This window comes from Penicillium malachiteum (assembly GCF_028827825.1).
Source record: "Penicillium malachiteum strain IBT 17515 chromosome Unknown utg000005l:1.0-9002435.0:326005.0-9005861.0, whole genome shotgun sequence".
Taxonomy (NCBI): Eukaryota; Fungi; Ascomycota; class Eurotiomycetes; order Eurotiales; family Aspergillaceae; genus Penicillium; species Penicillium malachiteum.
The window spans coordinates 6805090-6827030 of NW_026643099.1; the positions used below are offsets into that span (position 1 = coordinate 6805090).

General features: G+C 45.7%; 9 protein-coding genes across 9 annotated transcripts; 6 read left to right on the forward strand and 3 right to left on the reverse strand.

Annotated features, from left to right (window-relative positions):
• Window positions 1–3605: 3605 nt before the first annotated feature.
• Window positions 3606–4655, forward strand: N7483_012520 (uncharacterized protein; the record flags this gene model as incomplete). Its single annotated transcript, XM_057095947.1, has 1 exon — window positions 3606–4655. One exon carries the CDS (start codon window positions 3606–3608, stop codon window positions 4653–4655), a length of 1050 nt encoding a protein of 349 aa, XP_056941918.1.
• Window positions 4656–5622: 967 nt separating this feature from the next.
• Window positions 5623–6166, reverse strand: N7483_012521 (MFS general substrate transporter; the record flags this gene model as incomplete). Its single annotated transcript, XM_057095948.1, has 2 exons — window positions 5623–5935; window positions 6114–6166. The coding sequence occupies 2 exons, from the start codon at window positions 6164–6166 to the stop codon at window positions 5623–5625; spliced, it is 366 nt and encodes a 121-aa protein (XP_056941919.1).
• Window positions 6167–6178: 12 nt separating this feature from the next.
• N7483_012522 (MFS general substrate transporter) lies at window positions 6179–6774 on the reverse strand (the record flags this gene model as incomplete). The annotated part of the gene is made up of 3 exons (XM_057095949.1): window positions 6179–6273; window positions 6360–6532; window positions 6632–6774. 3 exons carry the CDS (start codon window positions 6772–6774, stop codon window positions 6179–6181), a joined length of 411 nt encoding a protein of 136 aa, XP_056941920.1.
• A 2026-nt stretch (window positions 6775–8800) lies between these two features.
• Window positions 8801–9616, forward strand: N7483_012523 (acyl carrier protein; the record flags this gene model as incomplete). The annotated part of the gene is made up of 1 exon (XM_057095950.1): window positions 8801–9616. One exon carries the CDS (start codon window positions 8801–8803, stop codon window positions 9614–9616), a length of 816 nt encoding a protein of 271 aa, XP_056941921.1.
• Window positions 9617–12020: 2404 nt separating this feature from the next.
• Window positions 12021–13460, forward strand: N7483_012524 (uncharacterized protein; the record flags this gene model as incomplete). Its single annotated transcript, XM_057095951.1, has 1 exon — window positions 12021–13460. One exon carries the CDS (start codon window positions 12021–12023, stop codon window positions 13458–13460), a length of 1440 nt encoding a protein of 479 aa, XP_056941922.1.
• Window positions 13461–13480: 20 nt separating this feature from the next.
• On the forward strand, window positions 13481–13873 carry N7483_012525 (uncharacterized protein; the record flags this gene model as incomplete). The annotated part of the gene is made up of 1 exon (XM_057095952.1): window positions 13481–13873. One exon carries the CDS (start codon window positions 13481–13483, stop codon window positions 13871–13873), a length of 393 nt encoding a protein of 130 aa, XP_056941923.1.
• A 300-nt stretch (window positions 13874–14173) lies between these two features.
• On the reverse strand, window positions 14174–16183 carry N7483_012526 (AAA family ATPase; the record flags this gene model as incomplete). The annotated part of the gene is made up of 7 exons (XM_057095953.1): window positions 14174–14210; window positions 14266–14281; window positions 14593–15040; window positions 15092–15311; window positions 15368–15651; window positions 15756–15938; window positions 16103–16183. 7 exons carry the CDS (start codon window positions 16181–16183, stop codon window positions 14174–14176), a joined length of 1269 nt encoding a protein of 422 aa, XP_056941924.1.
• Window positions 16184–16962: 779 nt separating this feature from the next.
• N7483_012527 (uncharacterized protein) lies at window positions 16963–17718 on the forward strand (the record flags this gene model as incomplete). Its single annotated transcript, XM_057095954.1, has 1 exon — window positions 16963–17718. The coding sequence occupies one exon, from the start codon at window positions 16963–16965 to the stop codon at window positions 17716–17718; it is 756 nt and encodes a 251-aa protein (XP_056941925.1).
• A 251-nt stretch (window positions 17719–17969) lies between these two features.
• On the forward strand, window positions 17970–20605 carry N7483_012528 (uncharacterized protein; the record flags this gene model as incomplete). Its single annotated transcript, XM_057095955.1, has 3 exons — window positions 17970–18677; window positions 19003–19024; window positions 19764–20605. 3 exons carry the CDS (start codon window positions 17970–17972, stop codon window positions 20603–20605), a joined length of 1572 nt encoding a protein of 523 aa, XP_056941926.1.
• Between the last annotated feature and the right edge of the window lie 1336 nt (window positions 20606–21941).

A 21941-nucleotide genomic window follows, 5' to 3' on the forward strand; every position in this document is an offset into this window, starting at 1 on the left:
AGGGTGGCGGCATTTAATTGATCGTCATCGTCTACATTATTAATAGACTCCAGCATACTTTTAGCATGCGCAAGGAGCGATCGACATTGTGTCCAGCTTTCGAAATTGCTATCTGGAAATACCCGTGCCATGATCCGTCGTGATTTGGCCTACCAGCCGCGGAGCTGCTGGTGCACGTTAAGCCACGCCCGGACCGATAATTGCACCAGGTGGTGCATGTCAAACAACCGTTCGTTAATTTCCAGTCGAATCAGAGAGTAGCATAGCAGCGGTACCAATACATCGTGAAAATCTAGCTCATCTTGCTCAGTCCCACGCAGCAAGTCCTCTGGGATTCCCTACCAATCGAACATACTCATTAACACTAGGAGGTTGGTCGCCGCCGGCCGCTCCTGATGAATCTGCTCAAAAGATATCTGCCAGGTTGTGATAACTACATATCGAATGCTGGGATCGCGCCGGAGATCTGTGGAATCCTCATTCTTAAGAAGCCGCGTCCGCTTCGACTCGCTTTTATGGAAAAGTCGAAGATATGCGGTGACGGTAATTAGAGGAAGACGGTTAGCAATGTAGGACCCTGCCTGAGTAATTGCCAGCGGAATGTATTCCAGTGCCTGGACTAGTGCCTTCTCATCCTCTCCAGACTTTCCAGATTAGGGGGGCTAGAACCCTTGCCCGTAGAAGGGCGAGCGAATCTTCCTCATTCATTGGCTGAATTGTGATCACATAACCTTCACTCCCTACCAGATTCCGTGCCGCTAGTCCATTTTGGGATGTGATCAGGATTGATCCATACGTGGCCTAGGGCAGGAACCTCTCCAGTGGCCCTCGTTCATTGGATTCAGTGGTATTAAAAAAGATACCATAACTAGTCATCCGTATTATCTAATACCATTAGCCAGCACCTAACGTGATTCCCGGCCGCCCGAGCGACACATTTAAAAAAAAGCAGTTCTGTAGCAACCTATGTCTTTAATCATTCACCATGCCACCAATTCGCTCCCAAAGGTCTCAAAAATTAGTACAGCAGGAGGGTGCTCTCTTATTAGCTATCAAAGCTATAAAAGATGGCCAATATCCGTCTGCTGCTGCTGCTGCGCGTGCTTTTAGCGTGCCGGTCTCAACTTTGAAGCACCGAATCAACGGACGACAATTTTGGGATGATTCTCGCCCCTCTGGCCATAGATTTACTATCTTGGAAGAGAAATCTATGGAGAAATGGCTACTCTCAATGGATTCTTGAGGAGCAGCTCTTACACACCCCATGTTATGAGATATGGCCAATTTATTACTCCGATCGCGTGAATTACCGCCTCATAGCCCCCCTCTGAAAGTTGGCAAAAATTGGAGTACAGAATTTGTCAAAAGACACCAATCTCTTTCTACTTGTCTTTCTTGTAAATACAATTATGAAGCCCTTTCTGAAGATCCTACAGTGATCCTACCTTGGTTTAAGCTTATTGAAAACACTATCAAAAAATATGGTATCATTTCTGATGATATCTATAATTTTGATGAGTCTGGTTTTGCAATGGGAATCAATTCTACTCAAAGAATTATTACTTCTGCTGAATACCATGGAAAAAGAGGTGTTCTACAGCCTGGTAATCGAGAATGGGTTACTGTGATTGAGTGTATTGGGTCTAATGGTATTGCGCTTCCCCCATATATCATTTTCAAGGGAAAGGTCTTTTTAGAACGCTGGTTTCAAAAGCCACCACTTTGGGGTGTGAACAAGAGTCCTAATGGATGGACGAGTGATGAGATTGGTATTGATTGGCTATAAAAGCACTTTTTACCCTATCTTCCTATACGGAAAGGGAAATATGTGCTACTGATTCTGGATGGACACTCATCATATTTGACACCTGAATTTGATAAAATCTGCGAAGAGAATAATATTATTTCTCTTTGTATGCCTGCTCATGTATCTCATTTATTACAGCCCCTTGATGTTGGATGTTTTTTAGTCCTAAAAAGGGTATATGGAGCACTTGTTATGGAAGAGATGCGTCTTGGTGTTAATTCTATTGACAAAGATGATTTCATTAATCTCTACCCTATTGCCCGAGAAGCTGCTTTTAAAGCTCAGACTATACAGAATAGCTTTAAAGGTACTGGTCTAGTACCTTTAGATGCTAATTATGTACTAGATAAGCTTAATATTCAGCTTGAATCACTTCTATCTTCTAAGTCACTTGAGCCACGCCCAACATCTTCTAGCAGCGCTAGTGATCAAGATACACTTTGGAGTCTCACAAAACTACAAAAATCTAATTCTAAGATCAAGAAAGGACTTGAACTTTCATCAAAGACTATGACTTCGCCATTGAAACAAGCTATTGATCGATCACACGATATGGCTATTCGGCTAGCTCATGAGCTCATCTTTATCCAAGATCGTTGCGCCAAGTTAGAGACGGCCAATAAGAAGCAGGTGAAAAAGAGGGCTACAACTAAAAAGCAGATCTCGCATGAAGGCAGTCTGCGAAGTTTGGAAGAGATTGAATGTAATGTGGTGGCAAAAAAAGATAGTGGAAGGCAATATATATCTACAACGGAGGGTGCTACGGAGCCACCAGTAGAGCCTCCATTACCCCCTGTACCTATCATACGGCGCCAGGTCACTTGTTCTGGTTGTGGAACTAAAGGACATACCTATTCTGGATGTCCTACTAAAGTTATTTAATTATTTAATTGTGTTTTGGTGTTGAAATTTGAGGTTGAAAATGTAGAAAATTTGGAGTTCTTAGACCAGCGCTCGAGCGGCCGGGAATCACGTTAAGTGAATTTTCAATAAGTGAGTAATTTATTAGTAGATAGCGACAAAAGTGGGTCCATCCAAGCGAGGAGGCTGCTATAACCGGGGTTTTGCTATAACCGGTTGTACAATAAGTGAGAGTTGACTGTAGAAGGAAAAATTCCCTTTGCTATAGAACTGCTTAGTTACTAAATTATATTACGGGTGAGGCCTAATTGTGTGTAAAGGATACTGAGTAGAAGAGTACTAATTTCTAGTAAACGCGTAATAATAAGTAGAATGCCAGAGCTTGGATAAGGTTGCCGGAATGGTTTAAGTTGATTGGTCCATATGAAGTAAAGGTCAATAGCTTTTGACATCTCTCCTTCCCTTCTTTTCCCTACCTTTTCTTTATTTTCATGCTCTTCACACCTAGGCCTAAAGATACTCCTCCCATCTATCTCCCCCTGCGAGGCTCTAGTTTCTTTTCTCGCCACCGCTTGTGCCGTCCTCTTCGAGGTTCGGATTTGCTTCTCCCACCCCTGTTCGCACCGTCCTCTTCGAGGTTCGGATTTTTTTTGACTTCCTACCTAAATTCACCAATCAGTGAGTTACCCTGGACTCATGGCTTAGTGAGCGCGAATAACTCACATTGAATTCAATTAGAAATGTTGTCTAAAGCCAACACTCCGGGCTTCCTGAGCCGCCCGATCGGTAAGGACTATCCCAAGGAGCTCCACGACCAAGCCAAAAGGCGACACCGCTGTGCTGTATCGGTTGATGGGAGCAACGAATATATATCCAAGGATCACTCAAAATCTGCTTGGACGCGCAGCAGCCCAGACTTAACATTCACATTGGAGAAATGCGCATGATCTTCCCAGCCACCCACACCCCTATATACCTGGTCGTTCGGGGTGACTCCAAGAAGTCCGATGCCTTTATTGAGGCGAACCAAGACGCAGCTCTCCCAGACGTGAAGGGCGGTTATACAGTCTGCTTCTTCGAGCTGAACCCATCTTCCGAGCCCGTTATTGCTGCCCCTGTTGCCAAATCAACACCGGAAGATTTGCGCAAGTTAGAGGACATCGAAGAGATGAAATTTTCCGGAAAAAAGGTGTTTGTCTGGTTCATGGTTCCGACCAAGGCTCTCGATGCTGTGCAAAAGATGAAAAACTACATGCACAAGATCGTGAACCACGTCCGCGATGCCTTCCAGACAGCCGGCGACCAAGGAGAATTTTGGTTTGCAGAACAAAATCCTATTCCAAAGGACGCTGTTACCGCTCGCCGCCCAAAGATGCCATGGCTCTTTGATGAAAACGGCAACTACACTACCTTGGACACACCAGACCCCTTCTTTCTGGATGACCGTGACCGCCGCAGCAAACTCGTCGAAGCTTCTATTATTGAGAGGCATCACATGGTGAACATGTACGACGTCCTGTTTCGCCCAGGCAAGGAGCACGAGGCTACCCTGGAGCTTGCCGCTGTCTCCCAGTGGAAAATTCACATCTGGATGAATAGTCCTGATCAAAAGCCTGCACCCCCAGAAGGCAATAGAGCCAAGTACAAGATCCAAGGGCTGGGAGAGGGCGATGGATTATGCATAGCCTCTAGTCTGGCGGACTTCGCAATTCTTACTAGCGCGCCATTCACCTCTGACTGGAATGGGAAAACCTGTAAGATTGAGCTCGCTCTGAAGCTCAACCTGAAGTCCATCCTGGGGCAGATCCTCGAAGAGAAACAGAAATGGGAGGAGACCCTCAATATCATTCAGGAAGTGCGAGGGTTTATGGCCGACGTTGTCAAATTCCATCGGCAGAGCGTCGTTGATGATAGCCGGACTCAAAGTCGTGGCAAGGAATGGCTGAAATCGCTTGGGAGGAAAGCTAGACGTTCTGCAGAGCCCTAAACTCTGGGTAATCTGTACTTCAAGTCCTTTTTTATTTTTAGCCTTGCTATTAACTACTCATGTCTTCCATTTCTACGACATTACATATTAGGTGTAGCCAAGAGATGTGGCTGTATTAAACGTGTCTACTGTAGCGTAGAGTATCTTCTCTTGTCATAGGGCCTTATAAAGTACGTACTGTGCATACTAGTAGGTAAAGTGCAGAAGTCAAGTCTAAACCAACATCCTCTGAATACCCAGACGGCACTCTTTCATCACCGTCACTCATTTATAGCCTTTAAACGACCCCACTAAAACAATGGCGGAGAATCGCTTTTTTTCCCTTTTTTTTCTTTTTTTCTTTTTCTTTTCCTTTTTGGGGTTTGTCGCCTGAAGCTCGACTGGTAACAGAATCTGGAAAACACGTACGATCAGTCGCCATGCATCTTGGCCCAAGGCGACATTGAAGTCAGCCTTACCATTAATTTGATCAATTCTGGGTTGGAATCTGCGTACCAAGAAATGGCGGTTTCAGGCAGGTCGAGGGGGGCCAATAACGCTCTTACCTGGACTCAGCTTAGAGAGTCTGAGTGGCGGTCGTCCGCCCAGGGGCATCTCACCCGCCTGTCACCCAGTTTCTCACCCCGTCTATTGTGCACTCACCCTTCTCACCCCTGGTCGCGCGACCGTAAAGCGGCGCTCACCCATTTCTCACCCGGCCGTCATCCACCCGACTACTGGCCGCATATAAGCCACACGCCGTTCAGTTAGTAATATGGTGGGTGACCACATGCGAATCCTGACTGTTGTATGTTTTTGTCATTTTTTTTAATTATAGAACTTTGTCCCTCAATCAAGGCAATGTTCTATCTCTGCTGGGAGTTAACGGCGGAACTGGTGGTAATGAATGACCAAACACAGTCTTAAACACCATCACCTTGACCTCCAAAAAGTGGTCTGTTTATTTGTAAGAACATTGCCAAATCTATCACTCCGAGTTGTGTGAACCTTTGGCTCGATATCTAAGATATTGAGTCAAACCCACACAGCTAGTTGAGAGTAACATGAAAGCCCCCGCAAAAATCCAGGCTCCTTGAAACTCTTGCTGCACGTCGGAGGTGGATGTGCCAGACGTTCGTAGACAAGCACCAGCTATGGGATTTCCAATCAATGCACCAAACGCAGCTATTGTATATGCCATGCCCATGCGGGCGCCGAGTTCCGAAGGTTTGCTAGTGAGGTTCGCGATGATGGCGGGGGAAGAGACACCATGCCTCCAGAGATTAGGCCGTATAGGAGGGCTATCGCAATTAGACCGGGTAAATCGTGAGTAAATCGAATGAAGAATAGAACGATTGCAGATAAGAAACAGGTTGGAACCATTATATACAGACCACCGAACCTTTGGAAGAGGCAAGATGGTTAGTCAAAGGAAAGCGAGGTAGATGGTTCAAGTTGATGGTGAAGGAGATATCTCACTGGTCTGCAAGCCAATTTGGTCCGATACGTCCAATCAGACTCGAAGCATTCATCATGCTCAGAAGTTAAAAGGCCATGTCATCGTCAATTTCAAGCTTGAGGGCATACTTCTGGATAAAGAAAAACGGAACGTAGACAGGTGAGATCATTAATGCAAATGCTATTTGAGTAGATAATTAGTTTAGAAGCCCAGGATTCTATGAATAGTGGGAGGTTGGTGCGAAGGAAGAAAAAGAGCAGACTTACCGGCAACAAACGCCATGTAGGACCGATCGTGGAAATGACAGAAATCAATCAGAGTCGTCAACTGACGAGGGCGTGGGCGGAGCCTCATAATAGTGCAACAAACGATCAGAGATCCTAGCATCATGAGGGCCAGTACACGTACAGCCCACGGAGATCCCGTACTCACAAAGAATCTGCGCATCATGATTGGATATAAAATCCCCGCTATTGTTGCCATTTAGCTTCCCCGCCACGACGTTGCTTTCAATCTCGACTTTGGGGTTGAAACTAACCTAGACTGCTTCCTGTAGCCGCAATCCCAGTTGCAATCATTCTCTTCTTCGAAAAATACATTGTAGTTACACCCACAGAGGTGAGCCCGAGTAGGCCACTGCCAACTCCCACGCATATCCCCTGCGTCAGCAGAATCTGCCATCATTTTGTGCAAAGAGAGGTCATGAACATCCCGAAAACCTGAAGGAAGGTACCGAATATAAGTAGAGTCCGAAGATAGCCAGCATTGAGGACCCAACCCGCGAACACGCCAACGAAAATTGTCAGAAAGAGTTGAATAGACCCTATCCATGATATGGCTGAAGCTGAAGAGGTTTTTAATAAGTCCTCGGTGTAGTAGGTCTCAAAAACACCAAAAGAATTGGTAAGTCCCCTGCATGCAGGTCGTTGAAGCTGATCATTCTTCTCTGAATTGTCGGATCATTGGTCTGAAAATCAAGCCCAGAACTAGAGGCACATACCAGGTATTAGAAAAAAGGATCCAACTTCCTAAGCTTGAAGTCCTCCGTCCATGCGATATTCGACCTGCGGCTCATCCTGGAAAGCAATTTCCCCACCCTCAGCATTTGATCGCTCTTTCGCCGTCATCTTGTCAGTTATGCCAAATCGAGCTAAAGGAGGGAGGGCGATTCTTTCGTCTCGTGGCGTCATGGAGGACAAGGAAAACTGGCGGCCTGTCTTTTTTTTCCTTTGAAGTTCCCATATTTCCCATGCCTTTTTCGTATCTCTTAGCTATCCCGAGGTCCACTGTGTTTCCACCAAATTCGGAATCATTTAACTAATGTAAATGACTAGGTAGACGTCTGGAATAGTGTACAATACGGACTAGCTCGGGGTTGGAAATTCGGAGTAAACAGCACGGAGTAGCAATTCGGAGTAATAGTTAGCTTCGGAATGACTTACTCAGTCCCGACCCCGCGATCCTTCCGGCTCCTGAAACTGACCACAGACAGGTTTAGAAACTCTCAGGATTTCTTCCACTGGTAGGTACCTACCTAGGTAGCTCACATAAATAAGTTAACATCAATCATGGAGGGCCGTGAACAAGGCCCAGCCCCGCTCTTTGGCAGGGAGCCTTTAAACGACATTCAAAACAGAGCATCCATAGTAGAAAGAATCGTCGAGGAGTTCAAACATGGCACTGCAAAAGAAATTCAGTCATTTAAATACCGTGGATGATTCGATCAGGAAACTCGCAGATGGGGAAGACCGACAGGCGGCCCCTATAATGGCATTCCCCACTTCCAGCCACGTCGAAGCGATCAATAAATATGAATTTCTTGGAGGGAAAGACCTCAATAAGCTGGCAGAGGGTGTCGCTGCAGCTTATCTTCATAGTCAACTCGTCTCGGTGGTTAGTCGAACCTTTCTTCTCCTTAACATACAATAATAAGTGACTAAAGATCAACATAGTGGCGCGATCGGAACGAAACAAGCGTAATCGCCATCATCGGGAAATCGACTCTCGAATATTTTGTTTCCTTATTAGGACTGTGCAGACTGGGGTATGCGGTTTTTTTGTTATCCCCACGACTCTCGACTGAAGCAGCTGTCTCATTGTTGGACTGCACCAAATGTAGCACTCTAGTGTACATGCGCGATTTCAAGGTGGTCGCAAGCCGTATTCAAGAACAGCGGGATGTTCGAGTTCTTCATACTCCAGAAAGGGATGTTTTTGACTCTGGCTTGAACACGAGAATTGATTAGCGAAGCGAACAGGTCGATGGCGCTGGCGACCGTACAACTTTCATCATGCATAGCTCTGGCTCAACGGGCTTGCCGAAACCTATATTCCAAACACATCGAGCATGTTTGGAAAACTTCGAAAATGGAAATAATTCGTAGTCTTTCCTCACCGCACCATTTTACCACCCTTTTGGTTTTGCCTCGGTGTTTCGCACAATTTCCAAGGGAGGTCTTCTCTATATGTATGACCATAACCTGCCCTTGGCGTCGAATTACCTCCTGGAAGCGCTGGAAAACGTCAAACCAGAGACTTTCTTCGGAGTACCCTATGCATTGAAACTCCTTGCAGAAACACAAGAAGGGATTGACGCATTAGCACAGTGCGAAAGTGTGATTGTAGCTGGCGCCTCATGCCCGGATGAACTAGGAGATAGACTGGTCATGAGCGGTGTCCATCTGATGATCACATTTGGGGCCACCTAATGTGGCCAAGTCGCGACGTTGAGACGTCCCAAGGGGATGCAAGCTGGAACTATCTGCGGTTCTTTCCGAACGTAAAGCCTTACGTTTATATGCATCCGACTGCGGATGGACTTCACGAGTTAGTGATCCTGGACGGTCTCAGATCAAAGGTCGTATCCAACTCAGATGACCCGCCAAACTCTTTCCATTCCCGCGATTTATTTTCTCCACATTCCACTATTCAGGATGCCTGGAAATATGTTGGTCGCATGGACGATCGTGTCACACTCGTGAATGGGGAGAAGGTCCTACCGCTTCCGATCGAGGGCCGAATCAGAGATCATCCCTTGGTAGCTGAAGCAGTTGTGTTTGGGGCCCAGCGAGACTTCCCAGGCCTGCTAGTATTCAAGGGACCGCGAGCTCAAGAGTTGAAGGATGTCGAATTTGTCGACAATATCTGGCCAGCTGTAGAAGATGCAAATTCACGTGCGGAGGGGTTTTCTCGAATTAGTAAGGAAGCGATTATTCCTATCGCGAGTGGAGTTTCATACCTACGAACTGATAAAGGGACCATAATTCGAGCGAAAGTCTACCTAGCATTTGAAAGGGAAATCAGTACCTTGTATGAGAGCATCCAGGGACAAGCATCCGGGATTGAGAGACCCGACCTACCTTGTCTGACGAGAGAGCTCCTTTCAATTTGCAGGAAGGATTTTAATCTGGATATTGAGACTGTGGACGTGGATCTTCTCAATGTTGGCATGGATAGTTTGAAAGCTGCGCATTTCTCAAACGCAATTCGGACGCGATTCTATATAGAATCAGAGGAAAAGTGAAGGAAGCTTGGAGCTGACACAATTTATCGCTGTGTGACAATCAGAAAAATTGCTGAGTACATCAAAGATATTGAAGAGTCCAGTGATATCACATCACTCGAGTTGATGGCAAATTTGATCAGCACGTACTCGATCTCCAGTCCCTCCAGCTCAGAACTGCCATCACAGGATGGACTTGACATATCAGGGGGCAATACCATTCTCCTCACTGGTTGCACAGGTTCGCTTGGCTCCCACATTTTGAAGACTCTCCTCGATTCTGAGTCTACCAGGAGAGTTATTTGCGTGGTGCGCATTCCGACTACCGCAGACCAGAGCCCCGAAGTTGCGAGAAGTCGTATCTCGGATTCACTTCGTAAGCGTGGAATCGATGTGACAACAGATGCACTTTTGAAAGTGATCCCTTTGATTGGGGATCTTAGTCATGGAAACTTTGGTGAAATATTATCCAGAAATGAGAACATTTTACACTCAACCTCATCCATAATTCACACAGCGTGGCCCGTGGATTTCAATTTGTCACTGGAGAGCTTCAGACCTCACCTTTCGTCGCTCCAATCGATTCTTAACTTCTCTCTGCAAGTCTCCAGGCCACCAGCAAGAGTTATATTCTGCTGATCTATCTCCACTACTCTTTCTACCCCTGTCCCGGCCAATATCCCCGAATCCCTGCCAGGTCAACTACAACATGCACAATCCACCGGCTACGCTCAATCCAAGCTCAGCGCCGAAAACATCCTTAATAATGCGGCTATACAAGCGGGTGCCGACACTATAGTCGCCCGAATTGGCCAGATCGTCGCGGATAGAAAGGCCTATATCTGGAATTCCAGTGAAGCAATCCCCCTGCTGGTTCGAGCTGCCAACACAATCAACCTCCTCCCAGATCTAGAAGACGAAAAGTGTCACTGGCTCCCTGTCGACGATTGTGCAAGAACGATTTGTGAAGTACTCGAAAATGTAGTCACAGATGACACAGCCCGGGAAGCTCGATTCTTCAACGTGCTTCATCCGAGCTCATTTTCCTGGACGGATGACTTTCTGCCCATCCTTCGACTGGCGGGTTTCAAATTTGATATAGTTTCTGTCGGGGATTGGCTTGATCATCTGGAGAGAAGTGAGCCAAATCCCCAGACAAATCCTAGCATCAAGCTACTAGGTTTTTGGAAGAGCCGGTGGAGAGCTGGGACTTACCGAGGACAGCAGGATATTTAGTTCGATACTACAAAAGCTCGGCGAAGTAGTGACACCCTGGCTCGGTGTACAGGCTTAGTTGAGAGCGGGCATCTTCTTAACTTGGCAGCACGGTGGTATCAAGAGTGGAACAACTTGAACGCAGATACCTAGATGGAGGATTATATCATTCTCTACTAGTTATATTCTAGACGTATATCTCGTATTGAGCCCTGGATTGGTTGAATGGGCACAGCGTGTGATGATTAGATTCAAATTGGACGAGAAGTCCCCGCATATCAGCATATTGACAGTATCTCTCCAGACCGGCAAAGTCATGTTTTCACAAAGTTCCAAGGTTGCTCGAATCCTCCGTTTTCGTCTAACACCTGCGGATGCCTGCGTTGCTACTCCTTATTTACTACAATTCTTCTTCTTGTAATATTACCCACTGTCAAATTTTTGTTTTCACATACAATAGTTTTTTCAATGTTGATTTGAGGTACATCATCGCCTTCCTAGTGACAGTGAACGAAGAGCGTGTAAAGAGTGTCAAGCTGCAAGCCAGGTCTACTCACACCACATGGCGTTCATTTATCAAGGCTCCCTTTATTAGACTGTGTATATTCCTGAAGTCTTTTGGATTGTTGAATGTTTTATTTTCAGCTCAAAGAGATTCAACTAAAGACCTCCCTGATTGAGGCTTATAATCATAGCCTACATAATTACTCAAAAGTATGAAGTTGAGATGAATTTCCTACTCTCACTTTGTTACCTCACTTCGTTAGATGGATTTACTCTCACTTCGTTCTACTTCACCCACCTACCCTTTTATTTTCATAGTCATTTCTCTTTCTTCAATCCACCCTCCTACATGGTCAGCGATTCAAAAGCCTCGTGTTTTATCAGAACCTTGCCTTAAATCAATTTCCTGGCTTTTGTCTCTCATTCCTGCTTCTCAGTTACATCTTCCTTCCCTCTTGTCGTGTTCTTACCTTCATGTCAGAGTTTGTGCTTTTGTATCTCTCATACTCCATCAAGATATTTTCCCATCACCTCCATTCGCGGATCTTTGTGAAATTGTTACGATCGTTAATTGGCTTGATGATGGCTCCACACGAACACTCGGGTCGTGACCCAAAGAAAGCACTTGGCCAGAAACTAGCTCTTGGGCCAGGCCCAATCGTCCAGAGATCCCAGTCACATAACCTGGTTATTTGTGGGGCCAAGAATGGCCAACGAGATGGCTGGTTGTTTGGAGATTTTAGGGGAATCTCTTCGACATTCACCGAGTACCACGTCCGCGGCGACTTCTATTCTTGCTTCCCAGTCAAAGAACATTTCGAATATCTCCAAAAAAGGAATGCTCCACTCGACACCATCAAATTCGGCAAATTCGGGTTTGACGGTTCCCATGCACTACACACATACTCCAAGGATCGATTCGACCGAGGCCGTTTGTGGTGGACTCGTCCCATCAAGTCAGTTATTGGACCGAATCACTGATTGGGTATCGAAAAAGCAGTCGGCTGCACGGGCTGGTGATGTGGTGAATATCATCTTGGATGGTCATGGGAATAAAGATGATGGATTCATGGCAGGAGATAATTCCTTGCATCGTGTAGTGTTTGCAAACTTGATTTCACATTTCAAACCTGGGGTGCAAGTGAATTTCGTGCCTGAATTTTGCTACTCAGGAAATTTCATCGATGCAGTTTCAAAATTGAATCTTGCAAGTTGCTACTGCGTTGCATCTGCCGATGATAAATCCAAAAGTTGGAGTCATACCCGAAGTGTGAGCGGACGAGTCCGAAACGGGCGATTCACCACTGCCTTGGTTCAGTCACTAGCAAACACCCGCTCAAGCTCAACATCCTCAACTCCCTGGTCCGTTAAAGACCACGAGCACTTCATGGTTACCCAGCTCAATCGAAATATCACACCTGGTGAACAAATTACTCTTCCAGAATTCTGGTCGAGTAATGACCTGGACCCATCGCTCCCACTGGAAGACCTGTTCTTCCGCGACATGATCTCCTTCTCTTCTTATGGTCACAGTGCTGCTGGTCGAAACGCTCGGGTCGAATGGCCTACCACCAACCCCAGGATCCGACTAAGCCTAGGAGAAACTTGCCATCTTTCCAAAGGTTTGGTTTCAGGGGCAGTAACTAAGGCTCTCATGGATGAAATTGCTCAATGTGACACAACAATCGGTTATCCTCCTGATATTGGTGTTAATGATCAGATGTACATGAAGGATCCAGACTGGCGAGGAATGCTTCGGAACCTTTACTGGCGATTCCAGCGGCAGTATGTCGTCTGGGAAATTTACCTCATACTGGCCGACCGTGGGTTTGTTGAGGCAAGCGCCTTAACTCTACCAATGAATCTATTTTCACCGAGCAAAGCGACACGCCGGGCTCTTTCTCTACTCAGCCTCTTCTCCAGGATCACAGATGATGATCATTTGGCCTGTAAAGGCCAAATTGCGTTGCAAAATATTGGTTGGGACCTAGATTTTACATGGCGAGTCTCCGTCTCTTCATCTCCCAGTCAAGTTTTCACATTACTAACATTGACTATAGGCTTGCGACCGTCATCGTTCGTACCGGCTGCGAATATCAAGAGCTATTTCTTACGATCCAAGATAGCGGGTATCTTGGCAAGATGAACTGGGAGGCAATCGAGATAATGAAAGAACTGGATGGAACTCCGAAGCCCAACAATCCTGAAGATGGCAATGAAATAATGAATGCAGATGGTTGCGAAGGAATAACGGATGCGAGTGATACTGTGGCGGCAACAACTACACACCCCTTCGGAGTGTGGCTTCCCGACAGTCTGACTATCCAAGATGCGGACTGTTTAACCAAAAGTGGAAGTGGTCCTTGCCTAACTCGATTTCATGAGATTGAGACTATCTTCTTTGAAACTGAGAAGCTTGAGCCAGACCTCCTCGCAGGCGGATTAGTGGCACTCAGTGATGTCAAAGAGATGGATGACGAAATAAATGTTAATGAGGGTAGCTTGGAGTCCGATGACGAGATGATTCCCATGTGGTTGGTTCAAGAGAGTTCAGAGTGACCATAAGCCTCTTGTTCTTTTTCTTTTCTCGATTTCTCTCTGCTTTCGGTCCCCGTTCCCCTTAAGCTCTGTAATTTAAGGCTAAGGCACATTTTAGCCAATTTCAAGCCTGAGGCTGTTCCTCAAGTGCTGAGGTACACGACTGCCACCAAGTCTCTTTTGATTTTTCTAGTTTCAATACGATTTTATTTCTATTTTTGAACTCGAGCATTCAACCTTAGAAATGCCAGTGTGCATGAATCCAAATGACATAGTATGATAATGATGGATGCAGCTTGAACAACGACTCAGAGTCAGCTGCTAGATCAAGCCCCAGGCTTCAGCATTGAAGTTCAAACTGAAACATGCTTGGTAGTAAACCTTGCAACTTCAAGTTGAAGATCTTGACTCACCTATTAACCTCCAGTGCTTCAAGTTGACATCAGCAACTACATCTGGCCCGGATATATCACGTGCAGGGATGCTGCGATAGCCTATAGATATACATACAGGTGACTGAAACCGATTCAAGTGGATGACCTACACATGTGCATCTCTTTGTACTAGTATGTACTAAGTACCTACGGGGCTACCTGGAAGGAATGGAAAACTAGCTGCTACATGTCCACCTGGGCATATATGGACATAGTCGGAATGAATGGATCCTACGATTCCCACCTCTCTCAAGTACTGTTTATGCCAGCTCTGGATGAAGTGGCCGAAAGAAAAAAACGACATACACCCAAGTAGTAAAGTAACATAGAGTGGGCGCTGTGTGACTTCAGCAACAGCCTCTGCTGTGAGGGTTTTTCCAACTCCGGGAGTTCCTGTCAAAAGAGCAATAAGACCCTTTCCTTTATCCTGCACGAGGTCATCGAATGCACCTTCGTCCCTGCGATGGGCTTTGACGAGCCTGTGAATAAGAGTGCGACATTTTTCTTCCAAAACAACCTTGTCAAAGGCCGATTCGTTCCACTGAATGTCTGCAAGGGGCTCTACAGCAAGACGACACCATGTTTTACTGGCAAGACTGAATCCATTGATCCAAGACGGACAGATCAAAAGCTCATCTGAAGAAAGTTCCTTTTGCTCTGAGCTGCGAGTTGCAATGATACGAGGTTGGTTCAGAATTGATGCACTGTTATGAAAGTAATATCCTGCTGGGTCAGCGATCACGCGTCCAAATGGCTGGAAAGGTAATTAGTGCTGGAGACACGAAAAGATAAGTAGTTGACCTACATTGAACATCTCCTCTATCGATTCCCCATCGGGGAGTTTGACTTCCCTCCCACCATACATTACATGATAGTCTCTGCAAGCGGGCTTCTCTCGTAAGGCCATATATTTTCTTCCTCGTTGAATGAGCCTTTCTCGAATTCCAGCTTCATCAACACGCTGAGAGATTGGATAGCAGCTTAATGTCGAAATAGGTCGTGATCCTTCAAAGTGGTCAATTTCACTGATATATAGCCAGTACCGAAAGTTTGACTATCCGGTGTGATGATAGTTCCATACACATCGACATATTTGGTCTTGTCTTCTCGCTGACGATAATACGACCTCATATGGAAAAATGCCTGGTCCTGACCTATGACTCCGTAGCGAGGTGCGATCATAATCTCATTGTGGGCGAGAAGCGAGTTCATGCTGTTGATCTCATTTTCCCAGTCTTCCTCGACACACTGTAGAGTGGTCTCCAGATCAACGACGTTTTCTTCGTCCGGCTGAAGCTTGTTCAGTTCCTCTTCCTTCTTTCGAATGAGTCCTTTACGCGCCCAATATAGCAGCTTTGGGTCTGCCTAATACTCGCCAATAAACCGATCAGCTAAATTTTGCGGTTGATTTGAAGTGGTCTCTTTTTATGACAGCAAGAGATGGCGGGCATTTCGATGTAACAACTTACCACAGGCGGGGTCTTATTCAGCTCGAGTCCCACAACATCGTTGAAAAGATATCTGAATATGCCTCGTAGATAAGGAGACCGAATGTCAATTTTGGTATCTTCCACTTCTCCGTATTTCGAGATAAGGCGACGAACAACGAGGGCGGTCTTGGAAGGATTGGGATTCGATGAGGATTTCTTGGTCTTGACGAAATGGACTTTTCGATCTTTTCAAGTCTCGGTTCAGCAGTGTTTGAGTCACTGGAGGCTCTGTAAAATACCTGTTATATCTGAATAATTGACTTCACATCAGTACTTGCTCATGGAGTTGCCAGAATTGAGATTTCTCACATTTGGTCAACACGCACCAGCTTCTGGGGTGCTTTGGGCTTGGTCGTTGCAGTCTTTTTCACGGAACCCTGTACAGGCACATCCTTCTCGTCTCCCATTATTGCCGCTCTGGAACGATCCATCCTGATGCCCCGAACCTTTGAAGAACAGATAATGGAATATGAGACAGGAATATCACCATCTAGTCCAGAGACAAGATGCCAGTAAGCTGACACATCCTACCAGGTTACCTAAGATCCTTCACACGCTCAGCCCCTCAGTGACACGATAATCAAATCTACATGTTTACCCGGGTAAACTCCGTACTTCATGCAATGTGATCCAATCTGCCGTGTTATGTATTTGATTGGTTCCTTGGTGATGGGTTTGCGTCCTTAGCGCCAGCCTCTTCTGCACTCCGAAATCGTGACATCGAATCATATCAGAACACAACAAGGGCGTATGTTGAAACCTCAAGGCAAATTCTTTCTCGAATAATATTTGTGCTCTTTACTTGATGTTCCCCTTATTACGCTGGTAGGTCTTGATTTTTCAGTTTAGTCTCAACTATTCCTCGATCATCGCCATTAGCTCTGGGATCGGAGTAACGCCAAGAGAATGGGGTCTAAGTCTATTGACAACGGAGTCCCATCGACATTCAGCCTTGCGTCCTTCACACATGTCCAGCAAAAAGCAAAAAGTCGAAATTCATTCGAGGGTTACAAGAGCAGTTTCGTAATGGCGTACAAATCGATGCCAATGTTGTTAATCACAGCATCGAGGAACTTCAAGAATTAAAGCCCGATCGCAAAGTTTTGATAACGGCACACAAAGTCTTAAAAGGTACAGTCGCAGTTCTTTCTACGTACTCGGGGATTGTCGATATCAAGCAGATCCTATGCCGTCAGCTCTCATCTGGGGATGTCTGAAAGTCGTGGTAGACTCTTCAAAAAGATATCTGTCTTTGTATGAAAATATTGAAGAGCAAGTTGCTCTTTTGAATTATCATATTGACAACTTGAATACCTGTGAAGACCTCCTTGGTGGTTCTCCACGAATGCAAAATCTGATACAAGAGTCTTATATCGATATCATTCGCTTTTGGCTGAGAGTTGAAGAAGAATGCGACCGCTGTGCCGAAAATCGCCTCCTCCGATCCACTTTTCCCTTTAGTGTGACGAAAATTGATGAGATCACTATAAGGATTGAGAAAACTGCAGATAAAATAGACCGTCTTGCGTTCTTCCTCAAAGGGCAGATAGACAGAAGCGAACAGCTGAGCGCGGCTAGAGAGAGAGGACTGGCAGAGATTGCAGGGGAGCAACAGTCAAGCTTTGACAAGAGGTTTGATGAAGACCGAAATGCTGACAAGGGGAGCACGCTTCGAACATGGCTCAATCCAGCCTCCTTGGCTTTAAATGAGAGCAACTTTCATCAACAAAAGAAGTACAGGAAGTCCAGAAGTCCTCAGACCTGCGACTGGTTATTTGATCATATCAATATGAGACTATGGCTCGATATCAAATCTTCGGACTGCCTTCTATGGGTGAAGGGTGGACCCGGAGTTGGGAAGTCAACAATCACCGCTTATGCAATCGAGAAAGTATCCAACAGTGTCCCACCAACCTCAGCTGTCATATATCATTTCTTCTGATTTGATCAAGGTTTTGACGAATACTCTGACGAGGGTTCGCAGTCCTTAAATGTCTATCGATGCCTTGCTCAGCAGCTGGTGGACGCGCTTTTCAAACATGCGGATATCCCCGACAATATCTATAACCTCACTCAACGGGTCATTCGAGTGCAAAAGCGGAAGATGTGAAGACCTTGGTTACTTTGCTTATCAAACGCTTCCCTGCGACATTTGTCTTCCTTGATGGGCTGGATGAAGAATACCGGAAGACAATGAGAAAGAACGATTTGGATGGGGTTGTAGAGTTCTTCCAAGATCTCTCAAGCAATAACCCGAACCCCATCCGTCTATGGTGTAGTTCCCAGGTTCACACTAGTCTTGGTTGTCTGCTCGATTCGTTTCTTCATTTAGAGATTACAGCCCAGCTCAATGGGGAGGATATGAACACCTATCTTCTGCAACAGGCTACTGCATTGCACGAGGCCGGAATTCATGAGGAGGAAGTAACGAAGATTTGTCAGACTCTTCACAAAAGAGCGGATGGCTGTTTTCTTTGGGTTTCTCTCATGCTGAATGAGTCGTTGCAGGTGGTCAAGCCATCAATGATCAACGAGCTCATTCAGGGTGGAGTTCCAACTGACTTTGATCAGTATTACAGGAGGAGGATCGAAGGAACAGACCCTCGAAAAAGAGAATTGGTTTCGTATGTCATCCTCATTTCCCATATCTTCCGTGACTATTCCCCTAACCCCATTTTCAGGATTTTTCTCGCGTGTATTCTACATGCTAGAAGGCCCTTGCGGCTGGACGAGGTCCGAAAATTCATGGCTATCGCATCAGAGCAGGAGCGTGTGGACATCGACGAAGATAAACTGCCATATAAGGCCGAAATGATGAAGCTTTGTGATCCTTTGGTGAAGGTTGAGAAAGTGGATATTCTCAATTGTGAGACCGAGATTTGCACATTGGAGCACTCGTCGGTGAAGGACTTTTTTTTTGAAGAACCCCCAGGTTTTGCAGATCGGAAGGCAAGTCACTGTCAAGGCTTTAACAAACGATGTGATAGCAGATGCCTGTTTAAAGTATTTGATGCAACCACGGTATTGGCAGAGCCTCACACTAAGAAAAAGCGACGTGGGGCCGACTTTCTTTGACTTTGGGCATAATAACATCGAAGACCAACATCTCCTATCCTATGCAGCCAAGTATTGAGATAAACACCTCGACGACGTTGAGCCAACCGCTGAGTACCGACAAAAAGTCATCAAGTTTATTAGAAGCACGCAGTTCATCACTCTTTTGCAGGTTCAAAGTCTCCTGGTTGAAGGTGAGTTGCTGCTTCATATCATTCCAGGCATACTCAAGGCCAATCTAACTGAATTAGGTCAATTTGGCTTCCGGTGGAATAGATATCAGCCTTCGGCAGGGAGGTATATCAAGAGAGTATTCCCTCGATGGCTCCGAGGAAACTATGAAGAAAGCTTGATCAAAGCCTATGAGGCCTTTGTACAGGAATGGGGAGAGCTTCTTGATCACGAAACCACTCTGCAAGGGTAGTACCCAGGCGAGATTGACAGATGCTTTTTTTTAAATCATTGAGCGTACAGAACTTTCTTCAGAAAGTTCCTGGTCGCTATGAAGAGTCAGCCTTGCGTTCAGCTGAAACTGATGTGTCTGAAACACCCTCGCGGATGTTTGATGCTGTGGATCAATCGGGCAAGTGGCTTGTAGTTTTGAAATTAATCAATAGGTAAGTGAGATCAAGTTTTCTCCGAGTGGGCTTTTATAGACCCAAGGCGCCATCTGACGATTTCTCATCTACTAGACTGCCAGAAAATTCGGAGTTTATGTGTGAGCGCTGGCTTCTTGAAGGCTCCTCTCCTTCTCTACACGGGTCACATGTCATATCGTCCTCCACCACCAGTTGGCCTCTATATGATTGCCCACTTCTGAAATACACCTGGGGAGGCCCTGTCTCGTTTCTTTCGCGAAGGATCTTAGCTGCGTTCGTATTGGCACACAACTATACTTCCTAGATCCCAATGGAGAATATACTCTCCTATCAGCCACTCTGGCCGATGGTGATTATATCGAGGAAGTCGCCAGCGATGGAAGACTAATCGCGATTGCAAAAAGACGAGATATATGCGAATCCGATATCGAATTCACGAAATCATCAAAGGAAGATGCTAGTCATGATAATGGTTCTGGCAATATTCCAAATTCGAAGCAATCACCCCTCACGGGCCTCTCTGATTCTGAGAAGCCAGTCACAGTTGAAGAAAAGATTCATATGTGGACCAAGGCTGGTCGGACTTTAACCTTCTCCGATAACCTTGAAGATACAGGAAGTGTTGAAGCTGAAAGCTCTCCATTCAGAGATATGGCTTTGGAGGCAGCATCTGGATCTGAATACACGGATGAGGCCTTAAATCCTTTATCTGATGAAAACAGTGTTAACACTGCCCGTACATCTTGGAGTGAGCCATCCAGACGTTCATTATCTGATGAAAGTGAAGAAGAAGACGAATGGAATGATTGGGCCAATGATCCTCTTACGATGGAGGATTTGGAAGAGGAACACCAAGCAGACTCTGACATGGATTCGGCTGATGCCAGCAGCGCTGGATTGGTATCCGCTTGTGACATCGAAAGCGAACTTTCAGGAGATGGAGATGAGCAGAATAATTCAGAAGGCGAAATTCGCAGTCATTACACTCCCAGCAATTTTTCTTTCGCCGATAATAGTGTCGATTCGGATTCCGACAATGATCCTGTCGCGTTGTTTGGAGATATATTCCTCTACTCCAAAACGGCAAGGCATGAGGAAACAAGCATACCACCATCAAAATTTACGATCCCACCAAAACGACGGAAGCCCCCATTTTTCATTATACGTGCTACATAAAAAGAGAGCTATTTGACTCACCGCCAGTCTTCCACCCATCGGGACCGCTCGTTATCTGGCCGCTTGGAGATGGGGAGATTCTTTTTGCAAATTATGAGGACAACACGTACTTCACCCGGAAGCTATGTCGATCGCAGGCGCGTAGTTGCCATATATTTATCAAGGCTCATTTTTCTTCCGATGGTCAATATGTCCATTTCGCCACATTGGAAGCCTCTGAGACAAGGCAGAAGGGTGATGAACGCAAAAAAGGCACAGCTTGGTCTTCAGGTATCCACACACCGACTCTCTCAAAACAAGACAGTCAGAACTTTGCCTCGTCTAGTGTTTCGCACCACAGTTGATTTGGGCAAAGTTGCGAAAATCTCTGTTTCAAACTTGCCTTTCTTCTTATCATGGACAGATGAAGAGTTATTCTTTACGCAAAGATACAGAAAGCTGAACATTATCCGTGTCCCGCTATTTCGATCAAATGAAGAGAGGAAGGCAGATATTCGGTTCCTCTAAAATTCCATTTGTACCTCGCTCGGTGGAGACACGAAATATCTATTTTCTACCACCCCACAACATCGAGGGAGGGAAAGATGAAAGCGAGCCTGCAGTTCTAGTTCTCGGGTCGTACTGTAGTTTGCCCTCACAAGATTTGGTAGTACCCTGCCACTTGAGCTCTCCACCAGTTGTGGTCAGACTTCACGGGAACACAGACTTGATTTGGGGAAGCAGGTCCAGCGTTCAGAAGATGCCAACCTCATTGCGAGTTGAAAATGCGTACGGCAGACTAACAGCAAAGTTCGAGGCATTTGACCTTGATGAAGATTGCGATATTGTGCCATACTTGTCATGAACAAGGGGAGGAAAAAGTAAGACATGCAAGAGACATCATATGTATGCCCCGGTGCTACTATTTCTTGGCTCTCCGCTACGTCCAAATACAGCTCAATCGACCGCTATGCCCCTGACTCAAGAGGCTCATCTGGGGGCAAATCATCAATGGCTATGTAGTACTAGCCAAGATGAATATACCTTCGGACTCCGGAGAAATCAATCCACTCCCTTATTTTAACCGAAAGGACTGACCTGTCTTTTTTACCACATCCCTCTCTTTGAGTTTAGTCTAGAATATTCAAATGTTGAAAGTGGATCAATAATTTACACGCTAGTACAAAAACATTTGAATTGTCCAACCTGTCCTTTTAGCCAAAACTTGAACCCCTATCCCGAGGGGCTTTGAGCCCCGCTTAATAGATGCTCTACTAAAAAAAAACGTTCAAGATTTCATTCTGCCGAGCAAAATATATTGCGCTAATTCCCAATTAGCACCAAGAATCGGGCTAGT